Source organism: Kogia breviceps, chromosome 2 (assembly GCF_026419965.1).
Source record: "Kogia breviceps isolate mKogBre1 chromosome 2, mKogBre1 haplotype 1, whole genome shotgun sequence".
NCBI classification, from domain to species: Eukaryota; Metazoa; Chordata; class Mammalia; order Artiodactyla; family Physeteridae; genus Kogia; species Kogia breviceps.
Window position 1 is genome coordinate 99744422 of NC_081311.1, and position 23042 is coordinate 99767463.

The 23042-nt window shown below is 38.2% G+C and overlaps 1 protein-coding gene across 1 annotated transcript in view; it reads right to left on the reverse strand.

Moving 5' to 3' along the window:
• DPP10 (dipeptidyl peptidase like 10) overlaps positions 1-3993 on the reverse strand; it is a 1329914-nt gene extending 1325921 nt beyond the window's left edge. Inside the window, exon 1 of the mRNA XM_067025881.1 lies at positions 3664-3993. Within this exon, the coding sequence (XP_066881982.1) occupies positions 3664-3723 (60 nt within the window). The 5' untranslated portion in view covers positions 3724-3993. The remainder of the gene's footprint in view (positions 1-3663) is intronic.
• Positions 3994-23042: the final 19049 nt, after the last annotated feature.

Sequence of the window (23042 nt, forward strand, 5' to 3'; positions counted from 1 at the left end):
TCTACTATATTTGGAAGTTACCATAATAAAATATATATGATTCCTGATCCAGGAAGCACCAACCCTAGATAATTTATGCCCAACTTCTAACTTGAAAAGAAGGATGGAGGATTTCCTCTACTACTATTAGACATATTTTAATATAAATCTAGAATGTTCAATTTATATTAATATATGAAAGAAATTTTTAAATTCTCTCATATTTTTTAGGCAAAGGTCTAAATTTTCAATTCCACTGGAAAAAAAGGCAAACCAAGTCCAGAGATTTGACTGGAAGATTTGATTTGCATTCAGTGTAGCCAAGAGAAGGCGACATAGGGGAGGAAAAAAACAAGTTTGTTGTCCAAGGTGGGGACAATTCTTCAGAAATCAGGTTTATAATAAGCCAAGATTAGATCTGTATTTAGCATTCCCAGATAGTCGTTAAAACTTTCCATTACAGATCTCAGAATGAAAGATCCTTTTTTAGGGTGCTTCTCCATTGACGGTAAGATCTGCAATCGTTTCAGGAAAAGCTTCATCGCTTTACAAGTTCTAAAACAGGAGAGGGCTCTATGAATGCACTGCATTCAACAATCCATCCAAAGTGATCTGGAAACATGCCTGGCACCTTTATTTGACTTCCTCCACTCTCTTCTCACTTATCAGTTTTGACTATAAGAAAACACCTGCTCAAGCACATCAGGAAGAATGTGTCAGGAACTAGTTGAGTTGAATAATGGCCAGAATGACAAAAAAACAAATGTCAAGCCACCTGAATAATGTTAACCATTTTATAACATTATGACTCCTCCTAATGCCTCTTTCTCCAACTCTGTTACCACCATAACCACGGATAGACTTCATTGGCAATAATTGCTAACTTTGACCCATTGCAGATATCATCATGTTTTAAACATCAAGTGGGGAAACACACACACACACACACACACACACACACACACACACACACACACACACACCTGTTCTTTGTCCGCCTATGCATTTTGGCCTTTAAAGCTATTTTTAACCAATACAATTCATTTTTGTTCATTCCCATTGCATTCTTTTTAGCAGTGGTTAAACTATCAAGAGAAGGAGCAGCCAGCAGTTACTATACTGACAATGGAAAACAACTGCCTAGAGGTCTATTACACCGCACTATGGAGGAAAAGTCCCCAGAGGTTTTAGAATTTCAAAATGGAACAGTTTACAAGTTCTTAAGTATCTGAATACTTCTAGAGCCCCAAAGTGGGTCATTTATCATTATCTGCAGGCCAACCAGATTCCATAAGGGAGTTTTATTTAAAATTTTCAGATAGTACCTCTAAAAGTGAGAAAAAATTAACTCTAAAGAACCACATTTAAAACAAAACAAGATAGATTCTAAAAGTTCGAAGAGTCGTTTGAGCGCCAATATCTCATAACTTTCCAAAAACCTCTCCTCTTACGGTTTCTCCTTAAGTTGTTACTGCATTTTGCTCATAGACTAATGCATTACCTAAATATAGATAGCCATTTTTAGTATAAATTCGAAAGCCATAAATGTTTCATAATTGAGCATATAATTTGAAGTAAGAGAGCTTTTCCACTCATCTCATTTTACCACTGCAAATTGGAAAATACTCAAGTAATTACTCCCTTAATAGTTCAATGCTTGCAACTATATATACTTTATGAACATCACACATCTTTTGCTCCCCAGAGCAATATCGGTTGGGGGGAGCACAAAAGAACTTAACTTATACAATAACCAAACCACCGAGAGCTTTGATTCAAGATTCCTTCATTAAGCCATTAATATAATACACTGCTAAGTGGTGAGTTGTCCAATTTTATGATGTCTTTCATTTCAACTCAATGGCTGCAGTTAGAACGAAAAGCCAGCATCTGCAAGATCAGCAAGATGATATAAAACCTGACACTAGAAACATTTTTTTTTCTGCCTCCACAGTTTGTCTGAGGGCAGTCAATGCTAGAACACCAATAGGGAAGTGATTTTTAAGTCCCAGAAAGTAGCATTCATTTGTCCTTACTCAATACACAAAAGGACAAACAAAACACTTGATTCCTATGACCTCAAACACTTAAACAGAAAACCACAAGCCATTTCATGGTTTTCTAAACATACTCAAAGGTAGATCGCCAGATTGTAACTCTACCCCACTTTAGACCACAGCACATATTTCCCACTAGAGTTTATATATCACAATGTAGAGTATCATATATGTACTGTTTTGGCATTTGTCAGTGACAGTATTCTTATATAATTGATACATGTGGGAATCTGACATACAGAGAAAAATTTAAATCTTAAAACCCAATATTTTATTTCTAAACTTGGACACAGTGCAGAAAATCCAATGCTGAAAAATATTGATATTATGCTTTTGCAATTAGATATGGTGTAAGTTATCCTAATATTTTAGGTTCTTCATCATTTCAGTTAACTCTGTATGTTTATTATGATGGGGGTCTAATTATGCATCATTTAATATATCCTGGAGACCTCACTGCTTTTAAAAATAATTGCAGATCAATGAAATAAAGTGTTCATTTTGTGGTCTATTTATCACTGGAGGACTCTGACAGAGGGTAGGTAAGTTCACAAGAAACAGACTTATTGCTGAAAATTATATTCCTTTTGTAACTGCAGTCTATGCAGTATTTTCAAAGGCCTGAAATATAACCCCAAAGTAACGTAATAATAAAATCAGTCTTTTCAAATTTTGGAACCTGAATAAAAGGTATGCAATTGTATGGAAATTAGAGATCGTAGTAACAAAAGTTGATCCATCAGGCTATCAGTTTTTTCTATAAAAGAGTTCCAGAGGAAGCCATTACTTTCCCCAGATGCAAAGTACTCACACAGATAGTAATCTAATACAGATAAATGGCAAGCTATAGAGTAAATCCTTCAGTAGAAACCTGGTTATTTATAAGTCTCCTTGTGAGTAAGAACATCCCAAATAAGAACAAGGAGAATGACATAAACATTACTTAACACTAAAACAGGACAGTAAAATTCTGAGCTTGGTCCTCTCCATTTAACCATGTCAGAAAAGCCTCAAGTTTAAAACAAGCACCTGTATTAAAGAGTGTATCCAACCACCTTACTGTTTTTGACTTGTATGGTGGCATACATAAGAACATATGTTTGTATACACCCTCCAAGTCTTTTATACTCATTATAAAAATCACTTCACTATAACCACCAGTTCAACACTCAAAATGAAGGATGCACTTTTCTTTGGAAAGAATGAGAAGTCCCAAATCCATACGACAATGAAACACTGTAATAAAATCTGTATTCAATTTAACATTATCTGTTTCCAGCAGCTTGCAAATTGTTCCCAATTCCATCAAAAAAACTGACATAGATTAGAAACTCTTCTAGAAGCTCACTAAACTTTGTTTCTGAAATATACCGCTGATAGATTCTCAGTCAAAAAAAAGACAAAGTCATCAAGGTAAAACCATTGTTTAGTGCAAACTACTCTCTCCTGTCCATGTACAATACAAACAGGACCGAACACTTTACACAGATCCACCTTCAATTCAAACTCAAACCAACTAGGTATCGCCACTGTCAGTGCCCTGCCATACCAATGCCCATGTGTTAGGTAAATTAATGAACATACATGCACAGCAGCAGAGAGAAGATAGAGAAAACCTGGGTCCTACCTTGATTGTTTTCGAGGGCTGACACTTGATGTGATGGGACACGCTGGCAGTTTGGTTCATGTTTCAGGACCCTGGACAGTGCAAGTTCCCAGGTGGAGTTCAGAATGAACTAGAGATCAGGTCTCCTTTATTGGACTTCAGCTGGGCTGCTGCTGTTGCTTTTGCTGCTGCTGTTGCTTTTGCTGCTGCTTTCTCACTCCGGAGGCTGAAACGCTGTCAGATTGGAGGGATCTGTATCTCAGCCCTAAAAAAAGCATTCACTTGGTTCATCATTCTCAAAGCTCTTGGCGATATGGAATAGAAAACTAAAGACTGTTTCAATTCACTTGCACTGTACCTTTTCAGTACTGAGATGTGACAGCTGCACAGTACAGCCAATGATATTGGTTCTCATTCTCCTTTCAAAGGGATGAATACCAGAAAACATACAGAGATCGACTGCAGTACCACAGTTTAAAGGGACATTCTCAACTCCCCTAATTCTATCCAGTTTATACCTTTTCTCAGAGCAAAATAAATCTTTCTCTCTCTCTTTCTCTGTATCCCTCTCTCTCTCTCTCTTGATTTTTTTTAACCATAATTCATTCTCATTCTGACACTAAATTTTATTTCTTCTAGGGTAGTGCTTGCAATCAAAATACCAGTAAATGCCAGAAAGGACCTGTTGCCTAATTTAAGATTGCAGGTTTTTATATCTGTATAGTAAAGGACTGCCCTTCTCTATCAATATTTCATAAATTCTGCAGTAACAGTCAGCCAAGACACTGAATCTTCTGTAAGCTGGGAGAAAGCCTATGATATATTAAGAAGTTTTCAAATACAATAGTTATTGGAAGTTGTGCCAAAGCAAAACACAATGGTTTCTTTTTTGCTTTCTTTTTTATGTATAACCATCTATTTCCTTGATGCCACATTTGTTTTTATTTTGGGGGACAGACTGGTAGTCAGCTCATGCCTGTCCACGTCCCAAATAGTTGCCTCTCTGTTCCAAAGAACACTGTAGGCAAATAAATCATAAATAGTTGTGAAAAAAAATTTCTGTAGAGTCACCAGTCCCGATTGTCACATTAGCACTAAAATGAACTTATCCTAGTTGGAAATGAGAGATCGAGCAGGCTTGACTTAATGGAGGAAATTATATTCCAATGCGTATTATAAAATATTAGATGTGGCTTAGGCTGAGTGTGTATGTCCCATGTAGTTTTGAAAACCAACACTTTTTACTCATCAGAAATACATCCTGCTGGTGAAATGCCAAGTTTATAAAATTAAACTGCATGAGGCTTTCAGGAGGCTTTATCAGTAGGCCAAGAACATTACAGATAAACTCTAGCATGAGAAGGAATAAACTAATAAGTTTTGTGACATAATATAATTTATACATGATTAAAAATATATTTATTGTTCTGAAATGGAAAAGGGATCTAAATATTCTGTACAGGAGTCTCCAAATGCTTGAGGATGCCTGAGTTTCAGAGGGTGATAGTTCTTGCAGCATAGTGGTGGTAAGGATTTGACAGAATCAAGATCAGACACTCTGAATCCAAAAAGATTAATGGCAGGAGTGTTAGAGGAATTAACAAGATCATGGGCAAAACGATGGAGCTAATAAGAAACAGGACAGGACTTCCCTGGTGGCGCAGTGGTTGAGAGTCCACCTGCCGATGCAGGGGGCGCGGGTTTGTGCCCCGGTCCGGGAGGATCCCACATGCCGCGGAGCGGCTGGGCCCGTGAGCCATGGCCGCCGAGTCTGCGCGTCCGGAGCCTGTGCTCCGCAACGGGAGAGGCCACAACAGTGAGAGGCCCGCGTACCGCCAAAAAAAAAAGAAACAGGACAACGCCACGTCCAAGAATCTGGGGTACCAGTAGCAAGACATCACAGTGAGCACAACTAAAGAACTAAGAAATCTTGTGATTCAAAGTTTAAAATTTTAAATCACAAGTGTGGCTGCCTTTGTGGCTCATATTATATTTCTGTTGGACAGGATACTTCAAATAATCCATTACGTTAAAGAAGAATTTATATTAAAAATTTTTAACATTTTGAATTTGAAAATAATTTTAAAATATATCAGATTTGTGGGATGCAGCCAAATCAATATTTAGAAGGAATTGTGTATATTAGAAATGTGAAAAGGCACAAAATTAACAAATAAGCTAAATGTTGATCTCAAAGAGTTATGAAAGAACAGTAAAATAAGCTCAAATACAGTATGGGGAGAAAATAATAAAAAGAAGGGAAGATGTTAATGAAGTAAAAAAAAAACAATACAAAGTATAAGACCCAGTGAACAAACCCATGAAGCTTTAAACATGAAGTTAGCAGCCTGCTAATCTCTGAAGAAATGAACATCCCACACAAGTAGGGTTGACTCAGCTCCTCTTTCTTAGATAACACTTGGTAACTAGATATCTGAGGACACTCCAAACCAAATTATCTAGGTAGCTCAGGGAGAACGGGGCTCGTGGTGCCCGATGTATACAGAGGGGCAGAGGGTATAAGTGTAGACAGAGTTCTTCATCCACATCAGAGAACTACACAGCGTGGGAGCAACCATTAATACTCCAAGGACTCTTAATCAAGCACAATGAGAGAGTAAACACTTACATGTCTACCACAAAGAAGGCATGGGCAGCTAAACTGCACCCACTAAGTCATATGAGACTTCACTCTTCTCCCACAAGTTTTCAAAACTTTCTCCCATCTCCACTTGGATGATGGTTAGAATGTAAAAACTACACTGGCATTACCACCTATAGGTAAGTGGCCAGAATCCACCTAAAATCCTCTCCCAATGTTGAATATTACAAATAAAAGGAGAAAACACACATGAAAAGGTTGATAGTATACATCATATACTCCCTTTCCATGTCTCACAGCCTATCATTATATCAAACATTAACTCCAAAGAAAAATCAATTGTTCAGAACAAAATATATGACCTAAGTCTCATTTGGGGTATTGTTTTCCCTTTCAGTTACATTACCTTTTCAATAATTTTTTTAAAAATGAAAACCATAGTAAGTTTTAAACTTCTATTTCAAATATATAGATTTTTTTCATAATTCTGTGAAATTTGCTATCTTAATATGTTCAATTGGAATTACAACCAGAGAAGATAGAGATTTTCAAAAAGTTAGCCAAAGGCTAGAAAATTATAAGTACTGTTTAATGAGGATAAATTCATATACAATTATTCTAATTGAGACATCTTTGGTTAAATATATTCAGTGTGAAACAGCTGTAAATTTTCATCAGAGTTTTTCGTGTAGTAGGATTTTTTTTTCTAATGTTTAGATTTACTCAGAAAACACTGTATAGTGAATCATCGTGAACTAGAAATTTTAGGAAATTTAATCCAAAGGACCAATTTCAGGGGGCTTCCCTGGTGGCGCAGTGGTTGGGAGTCCGCCTGCCAATGCAGGGGACGCGCGTTCGTGACCCGGTCCGGGAGGATCCCACGTGCCGCGGAGCGGCTGGGCCCGTGAGCCATGGCCGCTGAGCCTGCACGTCCGGAGCCTGTGCTCCGCATCGGGAGAGGCCACAACAGTGAGAAGCCCGCGTACCGCAAAAAAAAAAAAAAAAAAAAAAAAGGGACCAATTTCAGATTTAACCAACACTAACCATAATCATATAAAAATATGTTATTTTCAGGTTCCACAGTTTGTGGAAAATTAGAAGTGGATCCCACCCTCTTCACAAGATAATAAGGAAGATGGCTACTAATTTTAGAAAATATAACCTATGATATTCCTTGAACAGCTATTGTTTGATCTGGGAAATAGAAATCTAGAACTGACTTAATGAAAATATCTTTTTAGAAAAAAACATTATCACATTGTCAAATAGACTCCACTACATTCTCTCTCTTTGTTTCACGCCCTGTCTGCTCTATCCCTAACCAGCTGGTCACAATGATGAGCTTAGGCAAGCCCCAATCCTTAGTCAATGAAAATGATATCTGAAAGTATGTTAGACTGTGTCCTTGATATTTGGATTCCACTATAGAAAATCCAAGTTCCTAAGTAACCATAAAGGAAACCACCTCCATTTTAACCATCTTAACACCCACTGTGTATGTCTCAGACTTCTGCGTGACCTGTCCACAGAGTCATTTGCATTGCTTGCTAGAACTGGAATGTAATTTCAAATCATCAGCTTCATTGATTTGGAACTTAAGGCCCTCACCTAATTTCTGCCTGCCTCTTCTTTCTCCATAAATGGAATCTGCTTCTTATATCTGCTCATCTTCAGATTGTTCCCTGAATTCACTCAGGTTGATGTCAGTGGCCTCATTCCGGCCTTCACTGTCTTTAAGAATTGATCTTTCCTAGAAACTAGATGAATTAGTCAAGATAGGCAAGGTTATGCTGCAATAATAAATAACCTCAAAATCTCAGGGGCTTAAAATAATGAAGGTTTATTTCTCATGATGCTGTATATCAATGGAAGATTGGCAGGGAGGCTCTTCCCATATAAGAGAACTCAGGCTGATGGAGAGTCCTTCTTGATATGAGCTTCAAAATCAATGTGGCAGAAGGAAAAAAAACATGACAAATCATGCTATCACTTAAAGACTTCTGCCTAGTAGTGAATGGCACATATCACCTCTTCTTGCATTACAGTGGCCAAAGCCAGTGCATGGTCCCACCCAAGTTTAGGTAATAAGGAAGTAACTTCCACTATGTACCCAAAGAGGAGTGGAATCAGAATAGAACTGAACAACCCTAATGACAAACCACAACCCTATTTACTGCTCTTTATTCCATACTGTGGAACCATATACCCAGCCAGCCTCAAGATTCCAGCATGCTCATATTTAAGGCCTATGACAGCCTATGACAAGTTCACTTGGAAGAGATGTATGTAGATATAAGACAGAACTTCCTTATTCTGTGTATCTCATTATCAACAGGGCTTTCACAGTATCTTTTTCCTGGGTTCTTCAGAAATAGGACACCGACCTATAATAATCTGTGTTTGCAGGAAAATACCAAAGTTGAATGTGAGCTAAGTGGACTGGTTTTCTCTGTGCTGGTGCCCTACAAAGGCCAGGGATCTTGGTCACTGGCAGAGGAGGCAGGTATGACTACATTCAGAATGCATGCTCATCCACTGTGGTATACCAATAAAATACAGATTATTTTATCCTTCTAAGCATTGTAACTTCACTAATACAACAAAATGTGAAACTCATAATTTTTATTCTTTCAATCAGAATCATTACAAGGACTGCTTGAAAGAGCCAAGCAATAGTACTATAAACTCTCAAGTAGTAATAAAATGCAAATTTATGGAGAAAAGTAACATAAATATCTAAACTCACTTTTATTTTAGATAGACAATTACCACATGACTCACGGTCTACAACCTACCTCTCTAGAATCATGTCACATAATATTTCAACTAAACAATATGTTGAAGGAATTATGAAGGTGGTAATTTAGAAAGTCATGGATGTATGTCAATCTCATCTGAGAAGCACTTGCCTTACATTTTCAATTTTCTTCCAATTTAAATAGTGAAGCATTTTATTATTCTCACTCATGAGGTATTGCCTAAAGCCAGACAGATGTGAGTAGAGATTAGAATTGATAAGTAAGTGAGATTATTGTCTAGTCTATGCCAGTCAAGCTCTCAATCTGGCTCCCCATTCCCATATCAAATAAGAACCAACCCAACGGCCATTAACAGCTGTCAACTGTCTCTCACTGCATCTCCTTTTTAAAACAAAATTTTATTGGAGTATAGTTGATTTACAATGTTGTGTTAGTTTCAGGTGTACAGCGAAGTGAATCAGTTATATATATATCTCCACTCCATTTTTTTTTACATTCTTTTCCCACATAGACAGAGTATTGAGTAGAGTTCCCTGTGCTATACAGCAAGTTCTTATTAGTTATTGATTTTATATACAGTAGTGTGTATATGTCAATCCCAGTCTCCCATTTTATCCCTCCCCCCTTATCCCCTGGTAACCATTAGTTTGTTTTCTACATCCATGACTCTACTTCTGTTTTGTAAATAAGTTCATTTGTACCCTTTTTATTAGACTCCTCATATAAGCGATATATGATATTTGCCTTTCTGTGTCTGACTCACTTCACTCAGTATGACAATCTCTAGGCATTCCTTTTATTGGAGTTGGTTTCCTAAGGTTTTCACTCTTTACTTCCCATTTCCTCTCTTGACAAGCACCACAAACTCCTCAGGCTGGACATTTGGCTGACCTTGACTTTCCTTCACAACTATAATTTGTTTCTAACATAAAGATTACCTGCTTCCAAGTACATGATACAAATATCAGATTGACCAATATTCCTGACAGTTTTCACACACCTCCCCCTTCATCAACCAGAAACAAGCATGAACATCCCAGAAACTATATCTTACCCAAAGTAGAGTTCCACACAAATGAAAAGACACATTATCTCTGCTAATATCACAACATTATCTCTGCTAATGTCATTCAGTCTTCTGCTTTCATTTTTAATGGTGACATTTATGTTTTGTAGAATAACTCTCTTTGCAAAACTGCCAGCTGAAAATATGATCCAAACCCTAAATTTATAGAACACAAAAAAAGACAGCCACAATTCCCTCATGAGAGATTTTTGGAGCTCTCCTCACCCCTAGTTCTCTAGTTGAAATAATTCAGCAAACAGGACCCCCCAAAGTGCTATAGAAATGTCCAGTTCTATATACAAATGTTTCCATGAATACATAGAATAGATAGAAATAAACACTGGAGGTAACTCCTCATGTAAGCATAACAATGTCTGCTCCTCAACTGCTGACAAATGCCTTCAATACATTCTGTGACCAAAGTCACAAATCATTGTGAAGACAGAAATACATATGTAAAATCCACTGTATTATAGATCCCCGGACACCCAGGAACAGACTTCACCCAGTTCAGCTATTAGTGACAATAGTACCCCAAGCCACACTACCCTATTCTAAAGTTCCAGGATCTGACTATCTGCAAGTTTGACTACAGCTCCCTGCTCACCCATTCCTCCTCTTCTGAATCCTTCCTGTTCTGAGGTCAGTCCCAACATGTATGACCTGCAAGGAGTTCACATTCAAGACAGATAAGCGATGGGCGCAATAAAGCAATCATTATTATTATTATGTAGAGAGCTTTGGCAGGCATTCAGAGCTGGAACCCGCTGCATGCCCCATACCTCCCATAAAAAGAGTGTGGAATCTTTGATTTCCAGGACATAGTCCCCTTTCTTTCACACTGTAAACAGACAGTAAACAGATATCTTCAACAGCAGGTACTGTCCAACTCGGGGGACTAGCTTCCATGTTTGCAGCAAGAAAGAGGTTCCATAGAAGTTGTGCTCTGTAACTTCAGCATTTCAAATATTCTATAAGAGAACACAGTGCTCACTTGGAAATTTTGTTCTATCTCAACAAAATTATTGTCTAGGAGACAAGTGTTCTGGAATAAATCCAAGCAGAAGCCTTAAAACGAGTGAAATGTTTGTAATCTTTGGGGTGTGCTATTAAAGGACCCAAATTCAAAATATCTCTGCTTTCATCCTAGCCATTGCACCATTCCAGGAGAATCCTAAAAGCAAAGCTAAAAGGATTACTTTTGAACTTCTGCAAAAAGATTGGGGAAATGCTAATGGTATTCCCTCCCTTCCGTTCCCAATCATTACACATCCTTCCGTGGCTATCTAAAATGCTCTCTTTCCTCTATTTTTCTTCCTGATTTGCCCAAATAAAGCTGACTTCTTCCTCCTCACATTTTATCTTTGCCTCTTTTATGATATTAATCTACATTCTGATTTTTTTCAGTAACTTACTTCTGTATTACTTTATGTCTATTAATTTGCCCATAAGTTCTTTGAGTGATTAGAGTTCAAAATTCTTCATATACCATGAAATACTTTAGTGCGTGCTATATACACAGAAGATCGATAATTGTATGTTAATAAATTGACTGTAAAACAAAATGTGTTCATTAAGTTTACAAATAAATAAGTCACATTTAACTTTGCTCAGAGCACTTTTGGTGGAATGACAGAAGAGACATCAGATTTCAGTGGGTCAAAGGTGAATAAAAGGTGAGAAAATAGACATGGAGAATATAAACCACTCTTATGAAACTTAGCTGTGAAGAGGAGAAATACGCACTTGGACAAGGTAATAGCACCATGTAAATAAAAATTATTATTACTATTTAAATTATGAAGTCTATAGAAACTACTAAATTTTTCTTTTCTCTAAAAATAATACTAAATCTTTCTATCCTCTCCCCCTAACAAATATATCAGATACGAGTCAGCATGGGAATGAAACAGCAGATGTGGTACTGAGCTTATTAGAAAATGTAAGCAAAATACACAGTATCTGCAGTAACAGTTAAAAAAGGAGACAGCAACACCAAAGAAGCTGTGTTTATTCTAAATTTTGCAAAAAAAAAAAAAAAGTTTCTTCTGCAGTATTCTTGCTTTTATAGTAGGAAAGTTTAGTGTAATTATAGGTGGTAAGCCAGTTCAATATTAGTGTTAGTTCCTTTTGTGCCCCTAAGAATTAAACAACAAAATAACTTAGAATAAAAATATCCTAAAAAGATGTTTCCCACTGAGAACTTTTTATCGAAGGACTGCTTGAATTCTAACAGCTTCCAACACAATAGTTAAAGCATTCGTTGGTTGATAGAGAAAATATTTTGTGTACCTACTATAAACAACATGCTAGGCACTAGCAGTACAAAAGTGAGGAATAATAATCCTCTTCATTGAGCTCACATTCAAATATGGGGGAGACAAGGTCGAATGGTGGTGTCAAATACGGTGCAACCAGCTCTGAGGTTATGTGGTCAGAGAAGGCTTCTGAGAGAACATGCCACATGAGCTGAATCCTCAAAGGTGAGACATGAGAGTTCACCAGGTAGAAAAGCAGAAAGAAACAGCAAAAAGCAATGCAGCAATGTTCAGAGGAAATCTGAGGGGATGGGGTTAAGATTACTGGTGGCAAGATCATTTTATATGAGGATGAGCTTTCCATTTCCAATGAGATTGTAAAGAAAGAAGCTCATGGGAAGTCAGTTGCAGACGTGTCTCTGTATCAAGGTGAGAACTTGAAGCACATGAACAGATTCCAAGTTAGTATATTCTGTTGAGAATGAAGGAGGCAGGGGACTGGGCTAGAGAAGAGTAATAAAAGGTTAAAGGTTGAAAGAGCTACAGAGAAGAATTAAGCACAGTAGGCCAAGTATAAACAAAAAGATGTATTAGAGAAATGCCTATTCAGGTCTGCTGCCCATCTTATAATCTGGTTTTTTACATCGAATCACTAGGTTATACACCTGAAACGAATATAATATTGTAAGTCAATTATAATGCAATTTTAAAACAAAAAAGAAAAAGAAAGAAATGGCCTGATCCTTTGGTTAGGAGCTAAAAAAAAAAAAAAAAAAAAAGGATATCTGTTTTTCAAAATAGAAAAAAATAATAAAAATTTTAAAATAGATGTACTAGAGGAATAAGGGTCCCATTGAAAAGGCCAAAGAAGTAATTCCAAAGAGTGGTTTTGGATGAATACCAAGGTCAACTTGGTAGAACCAGCACGCTGCATGGCATGGGTCAAGGTCACCAGAGCTTCAAGTTCTCACTCCATTCTCACTGATGGCCTAAAATGTCCATACTACTCACTTAAGTGTTTAAGACATTTCAGTTCTCCTTTAAAATATAAAAAAGGGCAGGGGAGACCTTCAAGACTGCGGAAGAGTAAGACGTGGAGTTCACCTTCCTCCCCACAAATACCTCAGAAATACATCTACACGTGGAACAACTCCTATAGAACACCTACTGAACGCTGGCAGAAGACCTCAGACCTCCCAAAAGGCAAGAAACTCCCCACATACCTGGGTAGGGCAAAAGAAAAAAGAACAAACAGAGACAAAGAATAGGGACGGGACCTGCACCAGTAGGAGGCAGCCGTGAAGGAGGAAAGGTTTCCACACACTAGGAGACCCTTCGTGGGCAGAGACTGCGGGTGGCGGAGGGGGAAGCTTCGGGGCCTCGGAGAACAGCGCAGTAAAAGAGTGCAGAGGGCAAAGCGGAGAGATTCCCTCACAGAGATAGGTGCCGACCAGCACTCACCAGCCTGAGAGGCTCTTCTGCTCACCCGCCGGAGTGGGCGGGGGCCGGAAGCTGAGGCTCGGGCTTCGGTCGGATCGCAGGGAGAGGACTGGAGGCCTGAACACAGCCTGAAGGGGTTAGTGCGCCACAGCTGGCCGGGAGGGAGTCCGGGAAAAGGTCTGGAAATGCCAAAGAGGCAAAAGACTTTCTTGCCTTTTGTTTCCTGGTGCACAAGGAGAGGGGATTAAGCGCGCCATTTAAAGGAGCTCCAGAGACGGGCGCGAGCCGTGGTTATCAGCACGGACCCCAGAGACAGGCACGAGACGCTAAGGCTGCTGCTGCCGCCACCAAGAAGCCCGTGTGCAAGCACAGGTCACTCTCCACACCTCCCCTCCCAGGAGCCTGTGCAGCCCACCACTGCCAGGGTCACGTGATCCAGGACAACTTCTCCAGGAGAACGCACGGCGCGCCTCAGGCTGGTGCAACGTGACACCGCCTCTGACCCGCAGGCTTGCCCCGCATCCATACCCCTCCCTCCCCCCGGGCGTGAGTGAGCCAGAGCCCCCGAATCAGCGGCTCCTTTAACCCCGTCCTGTCTGAACGAAGAACAGATGTCCTCAGGCGACCTACAAGCAGAGGCGGGGCCAAATCCAAAGCCGAACCACCGGAGCTGTGCAAACAAAGAAGAGAAAGGGAAATCTCTCCCAGCAGCCTCAGGAGCATCGGATGAAATCACCACAGTCAACTTGATGTGCCCTGCATCTCTGGAATACCTGGATAGACAACGAATAATCCAAAAATTGAGGCAGTGGACTGTGGCAGCAACTGTAGACTTGGGGTTTGCTTTCTGCATCTAATTTGTTACTGATTTAATGTTTATCTTAGTTTAGTATTTAGAGTTGCTGATTATTGGTAAATTTGTTTACTGACCTAGTTACTCTCTTCCTTTTTATATATATATAGATAACTTTTTCCCCTTTTTCTCTTTTTGTCAGTGTGTATGTGTATGTTTCTTTGTGTGATTTTCTTTGTATACCTTTGTCTTTACCATTTGTCCTAGGGTTCTGTCTGTCCGTTATTTGGTTTTTTTTCTATTGTTTTTGTGCTTGTTATCACTGGTGGATTTGTTTTTGCTTTGGTTACTCTCTTCTTTCTTTCATTCTTTTTTTTCCCTCTTTTTTTATTCTTATTTTTATTATTTTTAATAATTATTTTTTATTTTAATAACTTTATTTTATTTTCTTTTTCTTTCTTTTTTTCTCTCTTTTCTTCTGAGCTATGTGGCTGACAGGGTCTTGGTGCTCCGGCCAGGTGTCAGGCCTGTGCCTCTGATGTGGGAGAGCCGAGTTCAGGATATGAGTCCACCAGGGACCTCCCAGCTCCACATAATATCAAATGACGAAAGCTCTCCCATAGATCTCCATCTAAACGCTAAGACCCAGGTCCACTCAATGACCAGCAAACTACAGTGATGGACACCCTATGCCAAACAACTAGCAAGACAGGAACACAATTTCACCCATTAGCAGAGAGGCTGCCTAAAATCATCATGACGTCACAGACAACCAAAAACACACCACCAAAGGAGGTCCTGCCCACCAGAAAGAAAAGATCCAGGCTCATCCACCAGAACACAGGCACCAGTCCCCTCCACAGGAAGCCTACACAACCCACTAAACGAACCTTAGCCACAAGGGTCAGACACTAAAAACAACAGAAATTACGAACCTTCAGCCTGTGAAACAGAGACCCCTAAACACAGTAAGCTAAGCAAAATGAGAAGACACAGAAACACACAGTAGATAAAGGAGCAAGGTAAAAACCCACAGGACCAAACAAATGAAGAGGACATAGGCAGTCTACCTTAAAAGGAACTCAGAGTAATGATAGTAGAGACGATCCAAAATTTTGGAAATAGAATGTGGAAAATACAAGAAACATTTAACAAGGACGTAGAAGAAGTAAAGAGCAAACAAACAATGATGAACAACACAATAAATGAAATTTAAAATTCTCTAGAAAGAATCAATAGCAAAATAACTAAGGCAGAAGAACAGATAAGTGACCTGGAAGATAAAATAGTGGAAATAACTACTGTGGAGCAGAATAAAGAAAAAAGAATGAAAAGAATTGAGGACAGTCTCAGAGACCTCTGGTACAACATTAAACGCACCAACATTTGAATTATAAGGGTCCCAGAGGAAGAAGAGAAAAAGAAAGGGACTGAGAAAATATTTGAAGAGATTATAGTTGAAAACTTCCCTAATATGGGAAAAGAAATAGTCAGTCAACTCCCAGAAGCACAAAGAGTCCCATACAGTATAAATCCAGGGAGAAACATGCCAAGACACATATTAATCAAACTATAAAAAATTAAATACAAAGAAAAAATGTTAAAAGCAGCAAAGGAAAAACAACAAATGACATAAAAGGGAATCCCCATAAGGTTAACAGCTGCTCTTTCAGCAGAAACTCTGCAAGCCAGAAGGGAGTGGCAGGACATATTCAAAGTGATAAAAGGGAAAAACCTACAACCAAGATTACTCTACCCAGCAAGGATCTCATTCAGATTTGACAGAGAAATTAAAACCTTTACAGACAAGCAAAAGTTAACAGAATTCAGCACCACCAAACCAGCTTTACAACAAATGCTAAAGGAACTTCTCTAGGCAGGAAGCACAAGAGAAGAAAAAGACCTGCAATAAGTAACCCAAAACAATTAACAAAATGGTAATAGGAACATACATATCGATAATTACCTTAAATGTAAATGGATTAAATGCTCCAACCAAAAGACACAGACTGGCTGAATGGATACAAAAACAAGACCTGTATATATGCTGTCTACAAGAGACCCACTTCAGACCTAGTGAAAGATACAGACTGAAAGTGAAGGGATGGAAAAAGATATTCCATGCAAATGGAAATCAAAAGAAAGCTGGAGTAGCATTCTCATATCAGACAAAATAGACTTTAAAATAAAGACTATTACAAGAGACAAAGAAGGACCCTATATAATGATCAAGGGATCAATCCAAGAAGAAGATATAACAATTGTAAATATTTATGCACGCAACACAGGAGCACCTCAATACATAAGGCAAATGCTAACAGCCATGAAAGGGGAAATTGACAGTAACACAGTCATAGTAGGGGACTTTAACACCCCACTTTCACCAAGGAATAGATCATCCAAAATGAAAATAAATAAGGAAACACAAGCTGTAAATGATACATTAAACAAGATGGACTTAATTGATATTTATAGGACATTCCATCCAAAAGAACAGAATACACTTTCTTCTCAAGTGCTCATGGAACATTCTCCAGGATAGATCATATCTTGGGTCACAAATCAAGCCTTGATAAATTTAAGAAAATTGAAATCATATCAAGTATCTTTTCTGACAACAATGCTATGAGACTAGATATCAATTACAGGAAAATATCTGTAAAAATTACAAACACGTGGAGGCTAAACAATACACTACTTAATAACCAAGAGATCACTGAAGAAATCATAGAGTAAATCAAAAAATACCTACAAATAAATGGCAATGAAAACACGACGACCCAAAACCTATGGGACACAGCAATAGCAGTTCTAAGAGGGAAGTTCATAGCAATACAGTCCTAGCTCAAAAAACAAGAACATCTCAAATAAACAACCTAACCCTACACCTAAAGCAGTTAGAGAAAGAACAACAACAACAACAAAAGTCAAAGTTAGCAGAAGGAAAGAAATCATAAAGATCAGACCAGAAATAAATAAAAAAGAAATGAAGGAAACAGTAGCAAAGATCAATAAAACTAAAAGCTGTATCTTTGAGAAGATAAGCAAAATTGATAAATCATTAGCCAGACTCATCAAAAAAAAAAAAGGGGGAGAAGACTCAAATCAATAGAATTAGAAATGAAAAAGGAGAAGTAACAACTGACACTGCAGAAACACAAAGGATCATGAGACATTACTATAAGCAACTCTATGCCAATAAAATGGACAACCTGGAAGAAACAGACAAATTCTTGGAAAAACACAACCTTCTGAGACTGAACCAGGAAGAAATAGAAAATATAAACAGATCAATCACAAGCACTGAAATTGAGACTGATTAAAAATCTTCCAACAAACAAAAGCCTAGGATCAGAAGGCTTCACTGGTGAATTCTATCAAACATTCAGAGAAGAGCTAACACCAATCCTTCTCAAACTCTTCCAAAATATAGCAGAGGGAAGAACACTCCCAAACTCATTCCACAAGGCCACCATCACTCTGATACCAAAACCAGACAAAGAGGTCACAAAGAAAGAAAACAACAGGCCAATATCACTGATGAACATAGATGCAAAAATCATCAACAGAATACTAGCTAACAGAATCCAAGAGCACATTAAAAGGATCGTACACCATGATCAAGTGGGGTTTATCCCAGGAATGCAATATTCTGCTATACACAAAAATCAATCAATGTGATAAACCATATTAACAAATTGAAAGAGAAAAAACATGATCATCTCAATAGATGCAGAGAAAGCTTTCAACAAAATTCAACACCAATTTATGATAAAAACCCTGAGACTATGCGCATAGAGGGAACTTACCTCAACATAATAAAGGTGATATATGATAAACCCACAGCCAAAATTGTTCTCAATGGTGAAAAACTGAAGTCATTTCCACTAAGATCAGGAACAAGACAAGGTTGTCCGCTCTCACAACTATTATTCAACATACTTTTGGAAGTCTTAGCCACAGCAATCAGAGAAGAAAAAGAAATAAAAGGGATCCAAATCAGAAAAGAAGAAGTAAAACTATCACTGTTTGCAGATGACATGATACTACACATAGAGAATCCTAAAGATGCTACCAGAAAACTACTAGAGCTAATCAACGAATTTGGTAAAGTGGCAGGATACAAAATTAATTCACAGAAATCTCTTGCATTCCTATACACGAATGATGAAAAATCTGAAAGAGAAATTAAGGAAACACTCCCATTTACCATTGCAACAAAAAAATAAAATACCTACGAATAAACATACCTAAGGAGACAAAAGACCTGTATGCAGAAAACTATAAGACACTGATGAAAGAAATTAAAGATGATACAAACAGATGGAGAGATATACCATGTTCTTGGATTGGAAGAATCAACGTTGTGAAAAGGACTATACTACCCAAAGCAATCTACAGATTCAGTGCAATCCCTATCAAACTACCAATGGCATTTTTTACAGAACTAGAACAAAAATCTTCACAATTTGTATGGAAACACAAAAGACCCCGAATAACCAAAGCAATCTTGAGAAAGAAAAACAGAGCTGGAGGAGTCAGACAGGAGTCTGATTGTACTTTAGACTATACTACAAAGCTACAGTAATCAAGACAGTATGGTACTGGCACAAAAACAGAAATACAGATCAATGGAACACGATAGAAAGCCCAGAGATAAACCCATGCACATATGGTCACCTTATCTTTGATAAAGGAGGCAAGAATATACAATGGTGAAAAGACAGCCTCGTCAGTAAGTGGTGCTGGAAAAACTGGACAGCTACATGTAAAAAAATGAAATTAGAACACCCCCTAACACCATACAAAAAAATTAAACTGAAAATTGATTAAAGACCTAAATGTAAGGCCAGACACTGTAAAACTCTTAGAGGAAAACATAGGCAGAACACTCTATGACATAAATCACAGCAAGATCCTTTTGGACCCACCTCATAGAGAAATGCAAATAAAAACTAAAATAAACAAATGGGACCTAATGAAACTTTAAAACTTTTGCACAGCAAAGGAAATCATAAAGAAGTCGAAAAGACAACACTGAGAATGGGAGAAAATATTTGCAAATGAAGCAACTGACAAAGGATTAACCTCCAAAATTTACAAGCAGCTCATGTGACTCAATATCAAAAAAACAAACAACCCAGTCTAAAAATGGGCAAAAGACCTAAATAGACATTTCCTCCACATCACTAATCATTAGAGAAATGCAAATAAAACTACAATGAGGTATCACCTCACACCAGTCAGAATGGCCATCAACAAAAAATCAACAAACAATAAATGCTGGAGAGGGGGTGGAAAAAGGGAACCCTCTTGCACTGTTGGTTGGAACGTAAATTGATACAGCCACTATGGAGTGCAGTATGGAGGTTCCTTAAAAAACTAAAAATAAAGCTACCATATGACCCAGCAATCCCACTACTGGGCATATACCCTGAGAAAACCGTAATTCAAAAAGATTCATGTACCACAATGTTCATTGAAGCTCTGTTTACAATAGCCAGGACATGGAAACAACCTAAGTGTCCATCAACAGATGAATGGATAAAGAAGATGTGGCACATATATACAATGGAATATTACTCAGCCATAAAAAGCAATGAAATTGAATTATCTGTAGTGAGGTGGATGGACCTAGAGTCTGTCTTACAGAGTGAAGTAAGTCAGAAAGAGGAAAACAAATACTGTATGCTAACACATATATATGGAATCTGAAAAAAAAAAAAAAACAGTGGTTCTGAAGAAGCTAAGGGCAGGACAGGAATAAAGACGCAGATGTAGAGAATGGACTTGAGGACATGGGGAGGGGGAAGGGTAAGCTGGGACGAAGTGAGAGAGTGGCATGGACATATATACACTATCAAATGTAAAACAGATAGCTAGTGGGCATAGCACAGGGAGATCTGCTCCATGCTTTGTGACCACCTAGAGGGGTGGGATAGGCAGGGTGGGAGGGAGACACAAGAGGGAGGAGATATGGGGATATATGTATACATATAACTGATTCACTTTGTTATAAAGTAGAAACTAACACACCATTGTAAAGCAATTATACTCCAATAAAGTTGTTAGAAAAAATTAATAAGATGTTAAATATAAAAATATAAAATAGGATAAATGCAGAAAAAGATATCAAATTGCATATATGCATTTAATTTTGCTGCCTCCGGAAAATCTGCCAGTGGAATAAAGAGATATTGTTTAATTATAGTTACTTCTCATAAAATTGTTACTTATGCTAATACATAATGTGTATGTTATTGTGCCTCTTCAGTGAATTAATAAATATTACTTTTTTAAAATTTCTCAGTTCTGATTTCCAATACAATCAACATCATTAGATATGACCCATATGAACAATAGCTCTTTGGGTTCCCCAGTTTAAAAAAATGTTAAGATTTATGAGTTTTGTTCTTCAACAAAAATGTTTAAGAACCACTGGTTTAGGGCTTCCCTGGTGGCGTAGTGGTTGAGAGTCCACCTGCCAATTCAGGGGACACGGGTTCGTGCCCCGGTCCGGGAAGATCCCACATGCCGCGGAGCGGCTGGGCCCGTGAGCCATGGCCGCTGAGCCTGCGCGTCCGGAGCCTGTGCTCCGCAGCGGGAAAGGCCATAACAGTGAAAGGCCCGCATAACGCAAAATAAATAAATAAATAAATAAATAAATAAATAAATAAGAACCACTGGTTTAGGATAGGGAGGAAAGTGGATATGGAGGTCATTAAGCTGTTTTTTTTAATGTCAGGTGCTATGGAAGTGTATAACCAACCATTCATGCAGCCCCTTGGATCATCTCATTTACAGATGAGAAAAATGAAATTCAGAGATCATAAGGCAACTATTTAGGGGATAGGTCTGAAACGATACCAGCAATTAGTGGCAAAGTCAGTTCAAGAATCTGTGTCTCTGTCCTGTCACCTCAAGACCAAGGCTGCTGCTTCTGTGCCATGCTGGATTTTCAACCTCAGTTTTCTAACCTACATATCATCTTTTTATGAATGGATGTTGTGTATGTACACATGGGGTGTGTATGTGTAAAATTTTACTAGAAATGACAATCTTTTCCTTCCAGTTTTCACTCTTTGAAAATTTGTTCTCATAAGCCACTAGTAAGGACGAAACAGACCCCGGGAGCCCATTCTTCCTGTTTATAGCTAAAGGGATTAGCTATAGACATACAAACAAAACACACTTCTCTTTCTGGAATTTAGAATTGGAAAATAGAAAAAATTGTCACTGACTACTGAGAATTTAAAGCAGAAAAACTGAATACTTGGGATTCAGGCCAGGGCAACCGCATCTGGGTGAGACTTGCCAAGACCAAGAAAATGTAAACAGTGGTGGCAGAAAAGACAAGATATGCAGGGAAACACAGGGGAGTGAGCTGGCTCCGAATTCTCCAATTTCTGATTCCAGAGCCCTTTAAGGCCCAACAATGCTTCTTTATTTTGGTTTCCATAAAGTTTTCTTTGATTTGTCAATATTGCTTTATCTACCCTGAATAGTTTTTTTTTACTTGCAATTCTGCAACCCTGCATAAGGACAAATGTGCATATTCACATATCCCCTACCTTGGTCATGAGGAGGGACAGCTCAGAGTGGGTGGTGAGGGCAGGCAAAACATAAAGGAGAGCAGTGGCTAAAGGACAGAGCTCTGCAGAGAGAACAGAGATGCTTGTTCACAGTTGGCAGTGTGAGAGATCACATCAGAGATTTGTAGTTTGGCCCAAATATGTAGTGGCCACTTTCATTGGAACATTGGAGTTAGACATATTGATAACACACTGTAAGGTCTTCATAAATAATTGTTAAATTAAAAAATGAAAGTGCGACCCACTTGTTGCCAACTCTGGAAAGCCTCTTACCGAAAACTTCTTATTCAGTTGGTCTTAGGTGAGGCCCATGTGAAGGTTTTATTTTTAAAAGCCCCCCTCCACTCCCGCCACCAGCTGATGTTAGTGTAGGATGGTGAAAGCACACTAGAACCCCAGAGGAGGAACTCTGTAGAAAAAAAAAAAAAAAACTTTGCAGAAATCTCCACCTACTTTAATTTCAGAAAGGGAAGGTAAAAGTGGTGTTTATGCTAAAGAGGGAAAGAGACATTTTACTGGATAAATTCTAGAATGTTCTTTAGAAGGAGCGTAAAGACTGGAGTAGTCAACTAGCAAAGAGCTAAGAAAGAGTGTCAAATCAATGGGATATCAAACGAGGAAAACACTGGAAAGAATGGAATAAGTAGTTGTGCTAGCAACTCCAGTAACATTGGGTAATAAAGTGTTTTCCTCAGGACATGGCTGAAATGTCAGTAACAATGTAATGCCCATTACAGACTAATGTTTATTGTTTCTGAAAGCTCCTTCTGAAGTATTATGTTAAATGTGCTAGAAAATGGCAAGGGAATCAAATGGGATGTGGCCCTGACTCTTGGCTTATAGGGACTCAAACCCTAGTAAATGTAAAATTCTCTTTAAAAAATATGGTT